The following is a 23,167-nucleotide window of genomic DNA, read 5'->3' on the forward strand; positions in this document are numbered from 1 at the left end:
AGAGGGAGGAAAAATTAAAACCAAGATGCAAAAAAATCCCAGTCTTCAACTAAAACTGGAATGTTTATGTATAAGCACATACTAAATCAACTGTATCTTAAAAAAATAAAATAAAATACATGTTTAGATAACTTGTTTCACTTCTGTAAGGACAAGCCCTAAGCATAAGAAGAGAATGGCAACACCAATGGCAATGTGTATGGTCACTTTATGACTGCTAATTTTCATGGAAAGCAGTACTTTTTGAGGGTTATGGTGCCACTGAAAGCTATAAACAAGAATTCTTATGGTCAGAAACATGACCATGCAAAATACCAACACCCACTCACTCCACGAACTTACAAGTGGTCAGAGCCAAAAATGCTTACTTGTTGCTGGAATGTGTGGCCAGGCATTACAACTGAAAGGCAGAGCTAGATTTAACTCTGGTACACAAATTCTGGACCAAATTGGTTGTAGATTTTTTAATCTTACTGGTAATTTTACTATATGCAAAACAGAAATAAATAATTTCCATGTTCAGTTGACAAGTATTTCTATATGACAACATAACATTTTAATAGTAAATTCAGAGAAACAGTCATAAAGTTAATTGAGTATACGTCACTATACTTCTATTTCCTTCTCAAACCATATTGTAAAGTCCTGGTTCTAGTCCTGTTTAGCTCTATTACCTCCCTGCCAGTTTTCCATGGAATCAAATAAATATCAAGTATTAACTCTAAAAGGCATTGCCTTCTATGCAGATCTGTACATAGTACTACATATATCACCATTTTAGATTCTCATGACTAGTCAATAGTACACAAATATATATAGATATTAATGGCTAACAGTATGGCTGCAAAGATTAAAAATCCATGACTCAGATTATAGATTCACATATTCAGAAATATCCAAGAAAATAAACATTGTACTTTGCACAAGAGATGAAAGATAATGCAGTATATTTTTATTTATAATGAGTGAGTTCTCTGGATCTTCATCAGTATATGCTGTGGTGAATCAGAAATTGTCTGCTGGACTATCCTTGTCTGCTGGTGGCATTATAAGAGTTAAAATATTTTCCCGTCATTCTATAGCTTTCCCTTTACTGACATTCTTTGTTAATTTTTTTCCTAAGAAAATTCAAACCAGAAAGACAAAGGACATTACTGAAAACTTAATACTACTTGACCTTGTCACATTAGCCCTGGGCATAAGAGAGAGATAAATTACAAAGAAGACACAAAAGTAAAATTCACCAAAAAGCAAGCTATAGCTTCCTCTTTCTGCTCCCATTTAAGGCTGTAGCAGGACAGGACACAGACAGACACAGAAATTCTGTCAGAAAGCACGACTTAGGACACTAAAAGAGTTCTAAGTATGCATCAGAGAAAATAACAGATTTCTATTCTGAACATGAATAGCATTTACTGCTCAGGATGGTCCAAATCCTTCTGTGCATCTTGCTTTTCCCCAGAAAAATTATCGCTGATGTCAATGAAAGGTTAGCAGGAAGGAGGGCAAAATAATTAAAAATAAGTGTATATTAATCCAGACCTTTAAGTAAAGCCCATATTACTTTCTCATTCTTTAAAAATAAAAATATTTTAATAAATATTTTAATTTGCAATAGTTAATATATTTATAAGTAGCAATCAAATATAATGTAGGAAATCAGTCAGCCACTTGTTTCTTGAATAATCTAGCAGGCAGTACTTCAACTGTATTGCCCATGGTGCCACATACTTAGAGATAAACTTATCACCAGTGAAGAATTACTGGAATTGATCAAAAATATCTAGACTGATAAGGGTGGGATAGGGAAAACCACTACACATAAGTATAGCTTTTTAATGACTGACTTATTTCAACATCCAATGACATTTAGATTTATTATGATGACTCTGAAAAGTAGTCAAATTCTCAAAACATGATGGCTTGCAATGACAGTGAGTTCAACGCTTACATCTGAGAAATTAGGCAAAAAACATAGATAGCATATATATTTAAGCACGGAGAACAATATGTACTAAGAAAGAATTGAGCTGACATTTTGGCATTTCTATTATAAGACTTTTAGGAATAATATGCACCTAGTTGCAAAACCATGGGAGCAACATGTTCAGAAAGAATTTGATTCTGGCTAGATCTGTTTCCCCAAAAAAGGAATTTTTGCAGATGACTGAATTTTTCTAAATGTTAATTTTTTATCTATCACACTTGGGCTATCTTAATGAAACACAAGAGACAGCAAAAAAAGAACTTTGCCATATTAATAAAAAATTTTAAGAGGGATAGATTTGTTTATTTAAAGTTGGAAAAAAGAAAAAAAGAAAAAAGAAAAGGGAAAAATAAGTAGTATCTACCTGAACAGCAGATTGATTTAGTGTCTCACTGTGAAACTTTTAAATGAAGAAGACATTAACAAGCTACATAATTACGTGGGAGTACATGTAAATATAAATACCACATGAACTCTTAACACATTAAATACATATTAATTTCAGTCCTAGGGGCACGGTTTTTCTCTCCTACACTTAAATCTTTACCCACAGCAGAACAAAGAAAATGTGCCTTTTAAAAACTAACTTAACAGTGTGTTCTCCAGCTGCTGTAATATAAGAGCATGAATCTTCATAGTCCCAATTCTGCAGTAACCAAGTCAAAGAGGATACTCATTATTGGCTTTGGTCAATTGCACACTGACCAAGCATATGCTTTGTATGTAAAAGCCACAATAAAATACTTTAAAAAAACAGTAATGGTGAAATAACTGCCATTTTTATATTTGAAGGAGTTAATCACTACCTATTATATTATAATTCATTGTTGCTAGGGTGTAGGTTTAAAACAATTGATTTTTTGAGTTTTATCTTTGGCAGTTTCTGGTTTATGATACAGACAAAGCATCTCAGGAATAAAAAAATCCTGTAAATTAGTGTAAGAATTTTCTTTTCACAGTACTCGATTTTAGAAAGAATACAGATTCACAGCATTACCATTATATGGGCTTCCTGCAATCAGTAAAAAGGAAATGGCACTCAGTGCATGCTCAAAAAAAATTCACAAAATTGCACTAGCTGTAGGATAAAAGTAAAGAAACAGCTTTTCTTTCAACAGCTTACTCCATTACATTCACTGTTTCTATAGAACATCTAGTTACTTATGCTATAGCCCACACATATGGAGTTGCTTATAAGTGTACATAAAGTGAGCGTAACAGAGCAGGCTACTGAAATGCCAGGAATTTTGAGGCTTTCAATATGCATTTAAGGCTATCTTGTCCTGTCTGTCACAAAGATTTGACATAAGCTATAGATACATCAAGGAAAGAAAAGGAATTGTTTGGGGAGGAGGTGTGTGGTTATTTTCAGCACATCCGGTTTGCTGATGCAAAAATGTGCTTTCTCCCAGTCCAGCTGAAAAAAATTCAGTGGACCAAACACTGTCTCTCAGCTTGGCCACTGGAAAACCAGAATAAGCACTACTACAATGGACATTAAAGACTGAAGGATTATGGGATAGGTGAGAGACATAAAGTACATGGTCAGTCCAGCACAACCTAGCTCCAGAGGCTGCATTCAAGCTATGCCTGAGACTGTGTGACTGTGCTCCTGAGTTTGTCTTCTCCCTAGCAGGCATATGAGGCCTTCAAGCAGTTTGGAAAACTTTTTACTACACACAGCATAGCTACACCTTAATATTAACAAAAACCCAAAACCAAAACAAAACCAGAGGAAGAGGAGGAAACTACAAGAAGATAGAGCCACATTACTGTACATTCCACAAAAAACTAAACAGGACAAGGAAAAAAATTGTGAAGAACCTGAATTAAATCAATATGTGTGATTCAGAATCTAACACTTAACTAATAATGTTCTTGTTAATCGCAGGCAGACAGCGCTTTCTCCAAACTCCAGAAGAATTAAAAAAGAAAACCCTACAAGCCCAGCAACTTGAAGATTAGATTCTTTCCAAGAGAGTACATGCATACTAATTAAGTAAAGATGATATAAAACCAATCAGAAAAGTTAGATAAAAATACAGGTTGTATATACTCAAATAATACCAATTTTCCATGAAGGGTATTCCTTATAATAACAGGACTCAGTCTTACAAATCTTTTCTCCCACAGACTCCCAGCTACAGTTGACTCTGCTGAACTGAATGTCACATAGGATGGGATTCATCTGTTCAAATGTGGACACCTATGTACAAGCTCATCATTTTAACTCTGTTAATAGTCAATGAAGATGAACAGACAGTTATGGGGTATGATTAGCCTCAAAGAAAACAGCTGAAAATGACAGATGAACCACACTTTAAAAGCATCTCCTGTTCACTAACAGGAGAGTAAAGTGATTAGTTCAGAGAGTATATTCTGTATATTGTAATAGAGTATATTCCATTTATTAGCAGAGATCAATCTTCTTCAGAGCAAAATGGTCACAGCATAGAAAAAGAATTAATTTAAATACTAACTTAAAATTCATTTTACTGCTAACATTATAAATTATAATTGTTCCTTATTTTTGTAGCAGTATTTAAATTGATAAAAAGGAGGTGGGGGTGGGTAAATCAGAATTATGACTCCAGAATATCTGGTCATTCTAACTCTGCAATTGTACAGACTAGTTTAGAAAATGAACAGAAAGCTTATTACAGAGTACTTGAGTGCATGATCCAGTTTTACGCTGCTTGTCTTGATCCTTACTTTTTATACCTTTCCGACTGAATCATAAGAGTGAAAAATTAAAGCAACTATGCTTATTTTGGAGGGCATTAACATATGTATTAAAATAAAACTCAACATTCTCATTTGTCCTTTTTAACTCTAGTAGTTGCACTTAACCATGCCTTCAGAGTCTGTTTTGAATAAGCTGGCTGTGAAATATGAAGTTTGACAGACATACTCTAGAAACAATTGCTAAAGAAAGGGAAAGAAAGAAACAACATGGTTTTAATAATGCCACAATGCTCAAAAATTATTTTCATATAACATCTAATAGAAAAAAATACTTTTCATATTTAATGCTGTTTCAAATTTTCTTAGCTAAAGGTAGCCAATATCATTACTTGTCAACCTCATATTTTCAAAGAATATCTGGAAAAGATAGTGATATTTTAACCATACTGAGAATTATACTTTTCAGGTAAGTGTTCCCTGTTAGTAAATTCCTCTGTATCGGTTTTTTAGGTGGAAGAATGTTTCTTGCTTACCTGTTTCGAGACAGCAAAAGAATCTGCAATAAAGGCAACCAATACAAAGAAAGCATTCTCATAGCAGAAATGCTATTGTCATCCAAATACAGTTCTCTTAGGAGAACATGATTTTCCAGTCTTGGAAGCTAAACAGAAAAGAGATGGTTATTTAAAATTAATATAAATTAGAGAAACAATAATGGAATGCTTACCAGATGCTTTTCATAAATCATTACTAAATACAAGCAAAAAACACATTTTGGATATATATATATATATATAATTTCCTTGTTATGTACGTACCAGTTGTCACACATAGTTTCTATGTATCAGGTGGTGAGTATTTTTTAAGTCTTCTACCTAGTCTAAATAGTCAGTACAGGAAAAAAAAAAAAAAAAAAAAAAGAAGGGAAAAAAAAGTCAAGAGCCCAAGAGCCACAGTCTTTCTTTTTTAGCCAAGCTGTTATTTGCTGCTTATTGACAATGGTTTTCGTCTCTCGGATTCATAAGAGAATCATTGCCAGTAAATATGACTAAGTGTACAGCTAGAAACTACCTTCCTATTTTAAATGCTGCAGCACAGACTTCTATCAACTTCTGGAGGATCAGCATACATTCAAACAGCCTGAACTATTATTTATACATAACGATAATAATATTTTGTTACATTTTTAAAAGAGAATCAGCATCATGTAATACAAACAAGACTAGATGCTGTAAACGAAGGAGGGAAATATTACTGAGGGCCACTTTTTCGAGGACTTAGGAGCAAGAAAGTACTTAACTGTTAGGCATTTCTACCTTTGAAAAACCTCCCTCTAATAGGGGAAGAAAAAGCCTACTGCCTAAGAGCATGAAATATCCCACAGCAAACAATGAGTGCATGATCAGCATTCTGAAAAATATGACTGTTAACAAAGATGTATGCACAACAGCCACTAAATTCGAAGTTTTTACCTCCTGGAGGTTATTGCCTTGCAACTTCAGAACTTGAAGTAGGCCACAATTCTCAATGCCTTCAACTTCTGTGAGATGATTGAAAGAGCAGTCTAGGTGAACAAGAGTAGGTGCCTCACAAAGACCTTTTGTGCTGATTAACTGATTATGGTCCACAATTAATTGCTGAAGATTTTTCAATGACTCCAGACCACCTGAAAATTAAAGATTTTAGCTGAATCAAGCCACAATGAAAAAAAAATCTGTTGGTTTTCAAATACTAAGAAAACTGAACTTTCAATGTATTTATATTATCTATAGTAACCATTAATATTAGTCCTGTATAAGGCTTAAAAACAGTTACTGTACTTTGACCCTATCAAATATACAATGCATATAGTTCAAATTTCTGATCCTGTTAACCAAGCAATAATAATAGTTCATAACCTCTTTAGCACTTCTGTTGGAATAGAACATTCTTTTAGTGAAAAACTATACTTATTATGCTTTAAGAATTTTATAACTGCTACTTAGAATCCTGTGGGCTATGTGAAATGCTAACAGCCCTCCTGAAATCACCCTTCAGAATGGAAACAGTATTTATGATTAAAAGTTATTTTTTATCATTTTAGAAGATTTTTTTAAGTTATCAGTGAGGTGAGAACAAATTGCATTAAAATATAGACCAACATCACCTCTATTATATAAGTGCATCTTGTTTAAGGAACAATGGCATAAAATGTTTTTAATGACTAAATTTATAAAGAAAACTCAGTGCCTTTAAGTATAAAGCTGTATTTCTAGAGCCATTACACTCTTGACAGATTAACTCCTGCCAACTAGTGCAAAAAGCAAGATTGTGTGTGATATCTACCCCAAAAAGATGCAAAGGAAAAGGTTCCTGTCAGTGTCTGTTTCTTTCACAGAACTTTTCCCAAATCATCCTCTTACAATGGCAAAAATCACACTGTCTTTCCATGGTCTTACACATGCTAGATGTTCTGCAATGGCACTGATGCATCTGACTTGCTACAGGTCCAAGCAGTTTTTCTGTATCTCTGTAGTAAAATGCCTGTGAAGGGACACCCTTTACAAAACATATCTAAAATAAGGAGTTTCTGAATTTACTTGTCTTTCATGTATTCTTCACAGGATTGTTTGAGGTCATACTTGGTCTCATCTTTCTCTCACCCAAGACTTCCCAAGTTCCCAAATGAAGCTGAGAAAGCTTTACAGAACTGAATGTCTTTGTGATTGTCCTCTGAGAATAAATTGGTTTATGAGACCAGAGACCAGCTGGTACCATACGTTATTGAGAATACAGAAGAATTAAAAAAGAAAATTATCTGTAAGGAGAAGAAATAAAAAAAATAAATGCCAAAACTAGCAATACATTTTAAAAAAACCCAATCAAATATAGGCCTTCAAATCACAGTAATTTAAAAATGGAACTCCCCTAGTGGAAATAACAGTTGCCTGATATTAAAGAGACAGCATCCTAAATCTAAAAAAAAATATGCCACGCTGTAACTTCAAAACCCCCTACTTTAGGAAATAAATATCAAACCTTTAATTATTCTGAAAGAATTTCAAACATGCCCATGACATACTATTCTGACTGCAAGAGCCTCATCGGCATTCTTTTATGTTGGGATAAAAACAAAAAAGGAACCAGCACCATCTAGTGGTCTCAAAAGAATATCGTTTACAGGCAGCATTCACAGCTCCCAAGACTTCTCACAAGAGCAGTCCTTAAATCTCCACTTTTAATTTATCAGCATACCAGTACTGGAAACTTTAAAAGCTCTGAATTAGTCTGGAGTAAAACAAAGAGGAGAGACTGCACACACAGTAAGAAAAGGCATGGAGTTTATACAGGATCTGGAAATCTCCTATTCTGCATGCTGCACAAAGCACCTTTTCTACATCTCCTTCTCCTCATCTATCTTGTTTATAATTAGACTGGATGTCATTTGGAACAGACATGCCAAGGCCATATACACTGGGATCACAGTCTATTCTGGAACCATCAAATGCAGTCCAACAGAAGTATACACAAGAGAGAATAATGTAATACAAACAGATGGCATTTTAATGTTTCTTCTGCACACAGGCAAAATTAAAAATAAGCATTAAAGTCTTCTGCACATTTCCAGAAGATATTGTCTGTTTTACATATGATGGAACTAACAACAGCTATAGCAGTATATGGAAAAATACATTCTGTTGAAAAACATATGGTTTCAGCAAGATTTGCGGAGAACCTTTATATAAGTAGCTCTTAGCAATTTGCAAAGCGCAGCTGGAGTCTGTTAGCTAAGGACTTTATCTTAGCTATCAATAAAGTTCTGAAATAACTTCTATGTGGGACAAAGATGAATGACAAGAGAAGAGTGAAAGCTGACAGTGAACATGAAGATGAAAAACCACATAAAAAAAGCCCCAAACTGAAAGATGTCTGATTAAAAAAAACCCCTCTATGTGCTTTCTCAAAAAAAGTAGGTCCAAAGAAGCATTTATGACTATCTACAGTTATGCACTGCTATTCTTAGCACTGCCAGGATTTTAGCCAACACACTCTGGCAATATAGACATCCTACAAAAAAGCATATTCTATGACTCATGTCAAAATTGTGTAAGAAAATTGTTAAGTAAAGCATTCATCTTCAAAATACAAACATATGCACTGAACTTCAGTGTTTGCTGACACAATTACTTGATTTTTGATCAGTTCTTAACTGGAAAGGCATAACTGAGACATAGTTCTCATAATTTTACTGTTATTTTTAAGGCTTTTCTGGCAACACTGATTTTTTTCCTACTGATGCTATATTTCAGTGAGAGGAGGAAAAAGAAAAAATAAATCATAGTAAGCTTCAAGTTTCCTACAATAAGTTATTAAAACAGGAGTATTACAATCATAAATAAGCCTTACTTCTTAGGAAAAAAAATATTTAGGAAAAGCTTTATTAAGGCTGAATGAATGGAGAATATTTCACAGTACTGCAGCTTCCAAAACTGCTGAGGGACATCCTGCAGGATATACAGATGGAGGGATACATTAACTTCTTAAACCCCATAAATCCATTTTTGTGCATTCTATGTGACTACTTATAAACAATATGTTTTTATATGAAATAAATCCTGTATTATACACCTGTTTTAACCAGAGACCCTCAAAGCAATTCTGGAGAGCAGAAAGACAGATTCCAAGCTGATTTTTGTGAACATTTACCCACTTAAATTCATTAAAGATTCAGTAAATATGGCAGCGCACTGCAAAAAACAGAAAATACAAGATGATTTTACTCGACTTGGCCTGTGCAAAGATAGTACATTCCACACAGATGCCACATTCCTAAATGCCACCGACTAATACTGCATCATTCTTACAGTCATGTTGTGGACACTTATCAAATGAGATAAATTTGAATAAGAATCTTATCCAGCATTATTTGCCACAAGGATACAGAAGAAGCTTAACCAGTTGATTTAATTGTTTCTCATTAGGGTAGTGATATGCTTTTACAGTAAACATGGATATTCCAGTACCTTTATTCTCAGGTATTATAAACTCTGTTCACAAGTACTAACATTCCAAATTTGCACATATTAGCAAAAAATATTAAAAATATCACTATTAAACCCTCTAAATCTACAGATTATCTTTTTTTAAGCTTTCACATTTCCTGTTTGCTGTGCCTTGTTATTTATCACGGAATCATATTATCCATGTTCATACTGTTTCAGTGGTTTTTTTTTTAATAGTGCAAAACTTTGTATAAATTTTTTATGTGAATGTTTCATCTATCATCTTAATAATTGTTCTACATTATCATTATTTTCCTGCTGTCCAGCAGGAAAAGAATGTATATCCACAACTTTAAAGAACTTCAAATGTTTAAATTAAGACAAATAAACCATAGCATCATAGAATGGTTTGGGTTGGAAAGGACCTTAAAGATGACCTAGTTACAACCCCCCTACCATGGGCAGGGACACCTTCCACTAGACCAGGTTGCTCAAAGCCCCTTCCAGCCTGGTCTTGAACACTGCCAGAGATGGGGCATCCACAGCTGCTCTGGGCAACCTGTGCCAGTGCCTCACCACCCTCACAGTAAAGAATTTCTTCCCAACATCCAGTCTAAATCTTCCCTCTTTCAGTTTAAAGCCATGACCCCTTGTCCTATCACTACATACCCTTGCAAAAAGTGCCTCTCCAGCTTGCTTGTAGACCCCCTTTAGGTACTGAAAGGCTGCTATAAGGCCTCCCTGGAGCCTTCTCTTCTCCAAGCTGAACAACTACAACTCTCAGCTTGTCTTCACAGGAGAGATGCTCCAGCCCTCTGATCATCTTCACAGCCCTCCTCTGGATTCACTCCAACAGGTCCATGTCCTTCTTGTGTTGGGGGCATCAGATCTGAACAAAGTACTCTGGGTTGGATCTCACAAGAATGGAATGGAGGGGGAGAATCATCTCCTTTGACCTGCGGGCCACACATCTTTTGATGCAGCCCATGATTTGGTTGGCTTTCTGGGCTGCAAATGCATGTTGCTGGGTTATGTTTCTCAAAATCAAAATTGAAATCTTCTTATCTCCTTTCCATTCCCAGCTCTGCACTCTTTCCAAGTAACATCTTTAGATTTAGCACAACTAAGAGTACAACTAGAAAATCCCTTTTTCAGATTCTGTGTTTCAATTTATACAAAATTAATTAGTTCATCATATGCAATTTTTTTCCTAGGCCATAAGATTTTATTTCAGTAGACAAATCTTTGAAGATTTATCTCTGTTAAGACTATAATACTGATGTTATATAGTCATCTGTATTCTGGTGGCCTTTACAAATTTCACAGCATGTCATGCACCAAAACCCAGGTCCCTAGAATACAGGGAGGCTGTTAAATCTAGTTCCATTCTATCTGATGTGTTGCCTTCCTGAAGGAAATTTGTGACTTTCAAGCCTTGTGAGCTCCTTTTCAAGTAAAGATTTGGCAATTTACTACTACCTTTTCCCAACTGTTAATGTTGCTTTTGGAGGACTACTAACATGGTCCTCCAGACATACATCATTCTAAAAACAAAAAACTGGCTTCTCCACTTACATGCAGCAAAGCTCTTCGTTATTTTCACTGCACTACATTTCTCTAACCTTTTGTCAGTAGAAAAGGCTCTGGATCCTGCTTGCATCTATACCATGTCTACATAACACAAGGCACACAATGCAGTATTTTTGGCTTGCCAAAAGCTGACACACAGTATCTATACCTTAGGCAGTTTATAATCCAAGCAGCAGCACAAATAAAGTGGCAAACACTTGTTCACTGCATGAAAAAATCCTGGCTGGACAACAGAAAGCATCTGTCTCCTAGCAGAAGGATTTCATGTATTGATGCAGCTGTTGAGTCGTCTGGGTGCATGTAAATTCTAACAGGTTGACTGCTTGCTAAAGGTACACCTATTGCCTGCCAGTTGTTGGACAAACAAATATAAAAAACTGCCTTTGTAAATATAATAGGGGTTACCACACCTGCTGTGCCTAAATGATTTTACCTTAGACTCTTTTTTTTCTTTTTTCCAGCTTTGGTGCAATGAGCAGCAAGGAAGAGCCAGAGTGGAAGGAAACTATAGAATAACAGTTTGGAGCCTGAAAGGGCAGCATTTTAGTAGAAAGAGAGGCCATGGTCCAGTCTTAGCATGATACACAGAGTCAGACAAATAATATGATTTCTATATAATTACTTACTGTGTTAGGAACACACCGGAATTCTCTGCAGTTTCAAGGCTAAGCTTTATATTAATTGTTTCTGTAGTTAAACTGAACTCAGGCTACTCACATATCCCGAGTTAGTGCAGGTAATACTAGGGGTCCTTCTAGAAAGATTTTTAGTTCTCTTTGCCTGAGAACAGTTACATGACCTGGTAGATGGAATACACGGCAATAGCTAAACCATGCTGCAAATAAATGTGAAGTTGAGTATGCTTTAAAATGCTAGTCTGTTCTAAGTCTGTTTCCTCATTCTCCTTGGGCTTAGCAGTTGGCTGGCCCTGAAACCAAGGGAAATAGAATTTTGAATATAAACAGCACAAATATTGTTATACAAACTGGAATAATTTTACATTAATTTTCTTACCAATTCGGGTGATTTTATTGTAGGAAAGTTCAAGATTTTGGAGACTTATGCAGCCATCTAAGCCACAAACTGATGAAAGATGGTTCTTATTCAGAATCAGAATACAGAGATTTTCTAGATTTTCACAGCTGATCATCCGAATGTTGTTTTCCTGCAATAAAGGAAAATGAGACTATTAAATAACATCTTAAGTGAAATAGCAGAATTAAGTGCAAAAATATGGTAGATTGTAATCATTGCTTACTTTTATCCTAAACTTCTAGCTAGGAGCAAGGGCATCTCTATTTTTTCCATTAGGAAAATAAATTGATAAATGAGTCATAGAAACTGCCTTTTGTGTCCTGCTGGGATAGAATAAAAATGTATCTCAAACTTTATTCTGGCTCTGAAAAAGCCTAGAAGTTAAAAAGTGTAAGGAGAAGTTAAGCACAGAGTGGTCTTTTCCATACACTGTCCCAGCTTCCCAAACCCTGGGAGACTGAACTAAAAATGGCACAGAAACCATCATATTTACTAGACATGCATGAAAACAGTTATGACTTTGCTGGAATCCTATTTACTAACAGCGAAAACCTGCTTTTAAAGGTATTTTGGTCACAAACACTGACACTGCTGTCAGTTAACGTTCTTCCCCCAAGAGATCTTGCTCTCTTAACATCCCTTTCCCCAGGTCATTTAATAATGCTTCCTCAGATTTTTATTTCACTATTTGCTGCCCTTGCTATTTTCTTCTGTTTTTCACCTGCAGATGCTCAAACACACAAAACTTAAAATTCCCTGCCTTTGTGACAAACTGATTAAGCCAAAGAGTCTAATTCCTATTCCAGAATTAACATGCCAACTAGATTTAGGTGCTAGCTAGAGCTGCAGGCAGACATGTGTACAGGTTTTCCTTTGGAAGCCATAACACTGATTCCTGCCCTTGGACAGCCCCTTCAGTTGTCCCAGTAAGTTAAAGCAGAGAACTGATATGGCTCAGATGTTAGGTTTTCTATCAATTGAAAGGAGAGGCAATATCAAGTAGGAATGAATGTCCAAGGGAAGCAGAGGCAGCTGCTTTAGCTATGTGAGAAATAACCATGGAACAATCTTGGACTGTTTCAAATATCACAAAAGAGGCTGTTTCTTCATTAATGGAAGACAACTGCCACATCAGCTGGCACAGCAAAAGTATATATTATTAATAATAATACTTTATATAATTATTAAAGTATTAATCAAGCATACTTAAAAGTATTTCTCAGGGTCTTCTCCCTGACTAAATTATCCTGGCGCATCCCAGTGAGGCAATCCTGTATATGGTTTAAAGCATACCATTTTAAAATTAAAAAAAAACCAACCCAAAACCCCAAAACAACTAACAAAACAAACCACACAACCAAAACTGTTATGCAAGAGACAATATCTGATCTAAAAAAAATAAATATCACATAACAATCTTAGTAGGACTGGCAGCTTACACTCTCGTACTAATACTTTGCTCTTGTAATTTGAGGTACCCAAAATTATTGAATCCCAGAAATTACGTTCTGGATAGATAAGAAAACTGAGAAAATGACACAGGTATTTCAACCTGTCCTATTGCAATACTCTAGTTACTGCACAGACAACATTCCTTTAATTGTAATTATTATCAGCTCTCTTCTAATTTAATTAAACAAAAAACCCAAATGAATAAAAGCCCCATACTTTGGAAAGAACACCAGTTACTGAGCATGTAGAAACATTCAAGATTTCTACAAATAACAGCCATAGAAAAAACTTCCAACAGTTTGGGTTGGAAGGGACCTTAAAGATGATCTAGTTACACCCCCTCTGCCATGGGCAGGGACACCTTCCACTAGACCAGGTTGCTCAAAGCCCCATCCAGCCTGGCCTTGAACACTGCCAGGGATGGGGCATCCACAGCTTCTCTGGGCAACCTGTGCCAGTGCCTCACCACCCTCACAGTAAAGAATTTCTTCCCAACATCCAGTCTAAATCTTCCCTCTTTCAGTTTAAAGCCATGACCCCTTGTCCTATCACTACATGCCCTTGCAAAAAGTGCCTCTCCAGCTTGCTTGTAGACCCCCTTTAGGTACTGAAAGGCTGCTATAAGGCCTCCTTGGAGCCTTCTCTTCTCCAGGCTGAACAACTACAACTCTCAGCTTGTCTTCACAGGAGAGATGCTCCAGCCCTCTGATCATCTTCGTGGCCCTCTTCTGGACTCACTCCAACAGGTCCATGTCCTGCTTATTTTGGGGGCCCCAGAGCAGAACACAGTACTCCAGGTGGTGTCTCATGAGAGCTGAGTAGAGGGATTATGCTTCTTTTGATACAGCCCAGGATTCAGCAGGCTTTCTGAGCTGCAGGCATATACTGCTAGGTCATGTTGAGCTCAGCAACGAACTCCCCCATGTCCTTCTCCTCAGGGCTGCTCTCAATCCATTCTCTGCTCAGCCTGTATTTGTGCTTGGGATTGCTTCAACCCATGTGCAGGACCATGCACTTGGCCTTGCTGAACTTCATGAGGTTCACACAGGTCCAGCTCTCAAGCCTGTCAAGCTTTCTCTGGGTGGCATCCCTTCCCTCCAGCATGTTGACCACACCACACAGATTGGTATAATTGACAAACTTGCTGACAGTGCACTTAATCCCACTGTCCATGTCACTGAAAAAGATCTTAAACAGTGCTGGTCCCAGTACTGACCCCAAGGAACATCACTTGTCACTGGTCTCCACTTGGACACCAAGCCATTTACCACAACTCCTTGAGTGCAACCATCCAGCCAATTCCTTATCCACTGAGTGGTCCATCCATCAAATCCATGTCTTTCCAGTTTAGAGACAAGGATGTCATGCAGGAGAGTGTCAAACGCTTTGCACCAGTCCACGTAAATGACATCAGTTGCTCTTCCCTCGTCCACCAACACTGTAATGCCATCACAGAAGACCACCAAATTTGCTAAGCATGATCTTCCCTTAGTGAAGCCATGTTGGCTGTCACCAGTCACCTCCTTATTTTCCATGTGTCGTAGCATAGTTTCCAGGAGTATCTGTTCCATGATCTTGCTTGGCACAGAGGTGAGACTGACTGGCCCTTAGCTCCCTGGGTCTTCCTATCTTCCTTTTTTAAAAATGAGGTTTATGTTTCCCTTTTTCCAGTCAGTGGGAACTTCACCGGACTGCCACAACTTCTCAAATATGACGGATAGTAGCTTAGAGATGTCATCTGCCAGTTCCCTCAGGACCCATGGATGCATGTGGTCAGGTTGCATGGACTTGCATGCCTTCAGGTTCTTTAGAACCTGATCTTCTGCTACAGTGGGCAGTTTTTCATCCTCCCAGTCCCTGCCTTTACTTTCTGTGATTGGGGCAGTGTGGCTGGAGCATGTGCCAGCAAAGACTCTGACAAAAAAGTCACTGAGTACCTCAGCCTTCTCTATGTCCCAGGCATATTAACTTTCTTGTGAATTGGTGTTATTAAAGCACATGAAATAAAAAAATGTGAATAGAGTTGCTTCATGTAAATCGTCAAGTTCTGGAATTAAGATGCATCACAGAGCAAAATGTTCTCTTTAGTCATTAAATTTATAAGGCCATGTAAGACACTGTGCAGTAGCAAGTATCTGGACATTATGTCTCTAGTGTAACTCAATATACTGTTCCTTGAGCATATATGCGAGTATTTTAATATTCAAGGTGTGTATTGCAAAGGACTCTTCGTTCTGCCTCCTCCTGCTTAAGATGAGCATCTGCTATGGTAACCACATCTGCCTACTTATGAGTCAGAGGGAATGAAGTAATAAAGATCTATCACTGTGCCATACCTAATGCTAATCCTAGACTGATACTATCATGCACTTTTCTTAGTATATCTTGATTCATTTGCAGGATGTTGCTTTAGTACAATGCACATTATTATCTGCAATGCAAATCTGCTGGTATAACTTTGGGGATATTCCTGTAGTCTTAAGGCACTACAAGTTACATATTCAGTTAGATGCAACTGCACAGCCAAATAAGCAGCAAAACAGGTAGTCCTCCTGGGTTGCAATAAAGAATCAAACACACTTGGTACCTCCATGTTGATATACTTTAGGTCTTTGCAGTTACTTAGTCCTTCCAGTGCAACTAGTCCACAGCGCCTCAGGGTCAAAACTTGAAGATTTGAACACTTGGATAACGTGGAGAGGCTGCAAGCTGGCAAATCTTCAAGTGTAAGTGTTGTGACCTACATGCATTTATTGATAAACAAAATTAATTATTTGTATATTGAAAATTCATTATATAATGTCACATTATGGTTAGTTTCTTTTTTTTTAAAAAAAGAGACCAAAACTGCATTCTACCAACACTTTAGAAAATGCAAGTAACTAATGTTAATACTTTCATATAGAAAAGGATGGCAACGTTGGGTTTGATGTGTTAAATGGGAGAAGTTATTATGAAAACAATCTGTTTGATTTCAACATCCACCTTAAAATAAACACAACTTATACTTTGGTAATGACATTGCTTTGAATGGATGGAAGATTAACACTGAGCAAAACAATTAATAGTGTGAACTGTTTCCCATCATACTAACATAAATAATAAGTGACTGTGCAAGAACAGACAAAAGTAGTTCAGATTAAGTTTGTGTAGGCTAGTATGTCATCAAAGAGTGGATACCAAGACAGGAGCACAGAGCAAACATACAGTGGTAAGTTACTAAGTGATAGGAAAAGTAAGTGCCGGGAACCAAGAGATGTTCTTTATGGAAAAACACCATTTGTAAGCTGATCGGCAATGACTTGCTTCTGGAAGAGACTAGTATTCTCAAAACTCTGAAGGGGCTAGATGAGCAGGAGCTGAAATGCAGACCCTCATACAAAGGCAAAACCATGTTAATTTAGCAGAAAACAGGAGCTAGGAGCTCCTGCCTTTTATAGGCTTAATATACTATCAATCATCTGAAGACTAATACCACAGTGCTCTACAGTGCTCATAGGAGTTGCAAAGTGATTCTCATTGCTCTTATTTTGCACTTGTGCAGAGGAACTCTCACTCTCACTGAGATCTGTAACCTGCTCTTTCAAAACAGCATTCTGCTGATATACAAGGAAAAAAAATAAATAGCATGGCTTATCATTTCATTCTAAATCTTCTATATAGTTACCTGCTGCAGAGTACTCCAGGGGCCACTATGAATTATCTTTTCTGTACTTAGTGAAGGCATCTTGCTAAATGAACTTTTCCTTGGTTTTTTTTTTATAGTTGCTTGCTTTCTTTGGTTTTCTTCATATACTTTAGACCAAGATTTACATGTGTTCATCCAGTTTATTCTCTTTTTTTCGATATCATCAGGAAGAATTAGTCTGCTGGAACACTCAGCTACATCTTGAATTCTGTTCCAGGTCTCTCTGACTTCCTCATTAGCATCTCCCATTAGAAACATAGTTTTCTTCATTGTGTCAGACTGAGAAAACTGATCTTTGACTTCTCTAGTACTAGCATCTGGCTTGACATTTGGTGGACTGTTGTGTATATTGTTTGTCTTATTTTCTATCATGTCATTAGCTCCAAAATTAACAGATTCATCCTTGGAAGTATGAATATCCGAAGCTTTATTAAGAACTCTAGTTTGTGAGTAATTTTCTTCTACATGTAGTATTGAATTCAGGTACATGTTCTCATTATTTACGTGAGAAGAGTATTCCCTCTTCTCTGAACCTAGCATATTTGGTGTTGGTGTCAAATTTCTTTCTGCTGGAATCATCCAATTATTTGCTTCATCCATCATTTCAGCCTGGTCTTCTTTTTGTTCTTCTGCTTGTTTATTTAGTTCCTTCTTCTGTTCTCTTATTATTTCCATATTTTCTGTCTGCTTATCATTTTTTATGCTTTCTTTGTTTTCTTCACTGTCACTCATGACAGCTTTTGCTCTTTTTTCTCCTAGTTTTCTGTGTTCTTCTCTTATTTGCAGCTTGTTTTCTCTTTCAAGTCTCAGGCTTTCTTTCTTTTTCTCATATTCCTCACACCTCCTCACCCATGCCAAATATTCCTCTCTTTCAGGTACTTCTTGTCTTTTTTTCCCCTCTATTTTTTGCCTATTTTCTTCCATTTGCATCTTCATTTTTTCCTCTTTTTCTTTCATGTCTATCTCTATTTCTTTTAGTATCTTCTGCTTCTTTTTTACTTCATCTTTCCATTCTTTTAAGATGGGAGCATATTTTTTATGGACTAAAAATGATCTAAATCTAGCTTGGATTTTCACAGCTGCTCTGTTCTGTTGTTCTGCCAGGTGTTGTCTTTCTTTTGCTTTCTGCTTTTCCAAGGCCTTTTTCTCCTCTTCCATTTGCAGCTGTAGCTTCGTGATCCATTCCTAGGCCAAACAATTAGGATATACTTCAAACACACTTAAAATAGGACAGGTGTTGGTACATATTTATCATTAATAAACAGAATCTGGGGTATTAACTGTTCCAGAATAACATTTATTCCCAAATATATGATAGTAACCTCCCAGTTCTTTGACAAAAGCTTATTGTAGACCTCATGTTGCATCATTTTGTCTCTCCAAGCTTTCTTTTCTTTCTGTAACTCATCTTCTACTGCAGTTTGGTGTTTCTGCGCAACAATTTAACTTAAATGAATATTGTATGAAACCTGGAACATCACAAAACACCCTCTTTCCAATCTCCCCCATCTTTTTGACTTTCTAACAGTCTACTTTTGTGAACGCCTGAATTAAAATGAGAAATTCAGCTGTGTGAGTATCAAAATAAACAACTAGAAACTTGCATCAGTAATGCAGATTGGGTCATGTTCTGAGAGATGCATACCTTCAGAGACTCAGTGTATTGGTATTGACCCAAACAACTGCCATCTTCCTCTCCAAATTCCATGCTACTATTGAAGATGAAACCTACTTTTATGAAACAACCATTCAAAGTACAGGTAGATAACAGAAACATTATGGAAACAAACACTCTGAAAGTAGCAGTCTCCCTTTAATTAGACTGGTATGATGCTGGTAATCTTAAAATCTTTCAAACAGGAATTTTGTCCAGTAAAGCTAAAGAATTTTTTTTCACTGAAATTGTTTCTAAACAGAAAATGAAAGTTCAAGTCTATTTTCTCGCTACTTGCAAATAAATAGCATGTCCCTCCTTTCCCAACATATTCTCGATCAGAAAAAAATCTCCAAATGATTTGGAATTACATCTGACTGAAAATTAGCAAACAGTAAGCACCTAAAAACCAGAGGCTGATCCAGAATCACATAGTTCTTGGTGGAGCCAAGATAAATCAGTACCAGCCAAATCAAATACACAGCAGGACATGAAGGAACAAGTACAAATAAACTACCATTTCCAACTTGGAGCATGAAGTCTCCCAGGTGCCTAAGCACTGCTTTTCATGCATATTCAGAAGCATGCCGTTCAGACAACAGGAGACTAGACTTCTAGATAATTCTGTAATGGAGGAAGTTAGTCACTTCTCTCACCTCCAAAAAGAGTGCACTAGTGACAGTACTATCAAAGTGTCTAAATAGGGATGTGCCCTAACTTGTCTGGAGAAAGAAAGCCATTCTACATCCAAAAATGGTTTGTGACATCAAAGAACAGAGGAAGCCTTATTAATTTTGTGGCCTATTGAAAATGGAGCTATATCAGACACTGAGCTGGCCTTCAGACATCAAAGGTCTTTTCACTTACTGAGCTCTTCCTTAATTTTGGTGACCTGAATTACCTTGCTGGGACCAAATTGCCCACTTCTTTCAGAAAGCTACAAATTAGTTAACTGAAAACGCAGTGTTAATGCATCTCTCAAAATACAAATATTTAGGCTAAATAATAAAATATTGTGGCCCCACATGTATAATGTCTGAGGGTTACATTTCTTCATGTTCTTATGCTCTTGTGGAGAGCTATCAAATTTTATCCCTCAGTATGCATCATGCACTACAGCAAAACACAACTAAATACTCTGAGAATGTGACCGGTCAACATACGGAGACATGTTCTGTTGTGGCAGAACTCCGTAGATGAAGTCTGACTCAATTTCCCAGATACAGACAAGAAAAGGGCATATTGTAACTTTTACCTAGATGAGGTACAGCACCAGCATTTCTGAAATTAGTAATTTTGGTTCAGATTACCTCACCTACGATTTTTCATCTAAATATGAAATTGGGTTGGGAGATCCAAAGTAATGAAGTATTTTCTATTAAGGCACAGTGACTATTTTTCATTTGCAAATAATTTAGCACAACTCTAATTTCCAGTACTTTGGCTGGTGTCACAATATAAAAACTGAGTAAGGGTAAAGCCTAAAGAATAATTTAACATCTAGCATAGCAAATTCATTCACTGCTGAACAAAGCAGTAAACACATAAACCCCAATGGATTATATATATAAATCTTACATCTCGCTTTGGTATCACAAGTAGACAGAGTTTAGGACAGTTATACAGTTTGGGATAGTACTCTCTTTTTCACATTATATGTTGAATTCACATAGTCTAGATGGGAACAGGTTGGCTTCAGTATCATTAATTACCTTATGAAGAAGCTCTAACTTTATTCTTTCAGCCTCAAATTCCTCCAGATGCAGCACCCTTCTTGTGTGTTCCTCTTCATTCCATTTTTCATGTGCTTCCCCCTCAGCTTTCCACTTTTTCCTCTTCTCATCTTCCAGCTCCTTTTGTCTTTTCACCCAGTACTCAAACACCTGTCCACACCTTTCTTCTGCTTCACAGTGAGTAAGGCTTATGCTCATTTCAGCATCAGCTATGAATTTGTAATCAACCAAGCAAACCTTTTATTTAACTTCCTAGTAAATATTGGGGGACATTAAACAGTCTTAATGACAAGAAAAGGATTCTGTGCTGATACAGCCAGGTATATATATCCCCAAGGAAATCAAAACTACAACATGAGTCTTTTCTATCAAAGAAGTCTTATTATCATGATGCACACTTACTGACTCTGCTACAATCGTACTTATTCTATCAATGTATATTTCAGGATTACACTTTGGCTTCAGGATTAATGTCATCTGTAGCTATCAGCAGGGGTTTTATAACAGTTGCACTCTACCTCAAAACATGTAAAGGGTACAGTGAAGTGAAATGCTCTCAGCCAGTGTGGCTATAAAAAAATAAAACAAGTTGTGGCCACAGCACAGCCTACTTAGTGTCTCTAATCTGGCTTCCATTTGTATTCATAATTATTTAAATAATTTTTGGGTAGTATTTTTTGAAACAAATTTCTATCAAAACATTAAAGACTAGGATACTTTTGTGATCCTGAAATGAGATAAAAGCACAGGTATTTGCTCATGTCCAGCTCATGAAATAAAAAAATCTATTGCATACTGTGCTGTGTCATTCTTTACAAAGAATGTTACAATATTTATGAAAACAGAAAAGCAGGAAACAGTGATGTGACACTAAAAAGATCAGCTCACCCAAACAACTAATGCATTTGCTTACCTGTAACAAAATGGTCATCAGTGACCACTTCACTGGTGGACCGACTATTATAACTAGGTGTTGCAGCAATCTGCAAGTCTTCATCTTCAGTTTCAAACCGTACCTAATATAATTTAATATTGTCATTAAAGAACAAGAAAAAATTAAAAGCATAACATTATAAAAATCTTCCAGAATAAGAATGAGCTTTTCATGATATGACAAGCACAGTAATACAAAACCTACTACTGACTGGAATCCTTAGACATTGAATAACGCAAATGTACCCATCAAAATATTGTTTGCTAGAGTAATAAATATTGGATTATTTCTTTGTGTTTTTTTAATATATTTTACATTTTTACCTGAAAAATAAATGTTTGCGTTTGGGATTTGTTTTACTTTCTGTGGAACTAAGCACTATTTATGCATTAATACTGTTATGCACATAGGGGAGGAGATAGTTACAAAGTAAATTTTTAAGAAGTCTATGTGAAAATAATGCTATAGGCACAGAGATTGCTATATTTATTTCATTGTTCTTTGCTGGCAAGAAGTAATCTATTCCTTCTCATTTATCATCTGTTCATCACATGCGTGGGGCATATGTTAATATTTGTAATGCTGCTGAAGTCACATAAAGTAATTGTGCTGTTCTAAACAATGGTCTTCGGAGACTCATGTTTGCAAACGTGCTCCCAATAAAAGCCAGACAACAAATTAAAAGTGATTGAATTAAATACAGTTTTATGTTTTTCTTAGAACTTTAGCAAGTTATTTAATCGAATCGTATGAAAATATAAGAGAACCTAGGTTCATAACTCTTGATTTGTCTTTGAAAGTTACAGACATTATGTTTACCTTTTCTATAAAATAATGGAATATATTAGTAGCAAGATTAACAGTAGCACATCCTCCTGATCATCATAAAAGTAACGATTAGAGAAGTTTAAAAGTGTTCTCATACTATTGAGACAATATTCTGCAAATAATTAACAATAAAGAGTTATTCTGTTTTGTTTAATTTTGGCTTTTGTGCTCAGCAGCTCAACTACTGACACAGAGAATTTATTCCAAATTTTAAAACTTATAGATGTGGTGTATTACAGCTGATATCCCAGTTCTAAAGAACAGCATATACAAACTCATCTTAACACTTTATGGATAGTCTGACAGCAACAAAACTGAACACATCTACCGGTCTCCTCAGGAGGCCAACAAAGCAAGTGTAAATTATCTAAATTACTTAATAGATTTTTTTTTCAATATAAATATTGTTTAAATGGAGTATACCTCTTTTTTAAATTGATCCGGATTTTCATTATATTCAGAAGCCAATTCTGCCAAGTAATCTGAAGCATGGCAAGAAACTACTCCATAAATGTTACCTAAAGAAGAAATAAATATAATTTAGTACATAAAGAGACAATCCCTTACCAGCACTCAGTTCTGCTCTATATTGCTTAGCT

At 36.2% G+C, this 23,167-nt stretch overlaps 1 protein-coding gene across 1 annotated transcript in view; it reads right to left on the reverse strand.

The window, feature by feature from the left end:
- The window catches only part of LRRIQ1 (leucine rich repeats and IQ motif containing 1), a 113,750-nt gene that overhangs the window by 88,179 nt on the left and 2,404 nt on the right, over positions 1 to 23,167 (reverse strand). Inside the window, exons 3-11 of the mRNA XM_056340918.1 lie at positions 22,992 to 23,086; positions 21,720 to 21,822; positions 20,786 to 21,015; positions 18,775 to 18,849; positions 17,399 to 18,604; positions 16,319 to 16,471; positions 12,259 to 12,409; positions 6,145 to 6,338; positions 5,206 to 5,333 (exon numbers count right to left, since the gene is read on the reverse strand). Of these exons, the coding sequence (XP_056196893.1) occupies positions 5,206 to 5,333; positions 6,145 to 6,338; positions 12,259 to 12,409; positions 16,319 to 16,471; positions 17,399 to 18,604; positions 18,775 to 18,849; positions 20,786 to 21,015; positions 21,720 to 21,822; positions 22,992 to 23,086 (2,335 nt within the window). The remainder of the gene's footprint in view (positions 1 to 5,205; positions 5,334 to 6,144; positions 6,339 to 12,258; positions 12,410 to 16,318; positions 16,472 to 17,398; positions 18,605 to 18,774; positions 18,850 to 20,785; positions 21,016 to 21,719; positions 21,823 to 22,991; positions 23,087 to 23,167) is intronic.

Source organism: Falco biarmicus, chromosome 5, assembly GCF_023638135.1.
Source record: "Falco biarmicus isolate bFalBia1 chromosome 5, bFalBia1.pri, whole genome shotgun sequence".
NCBI classification, from domain to species: domain Eukaryota; kingdom Metazoa; phylum Chordata; class Aves; order Falconiformes; family Falconidae; genus Falco; species Falco biarmicus.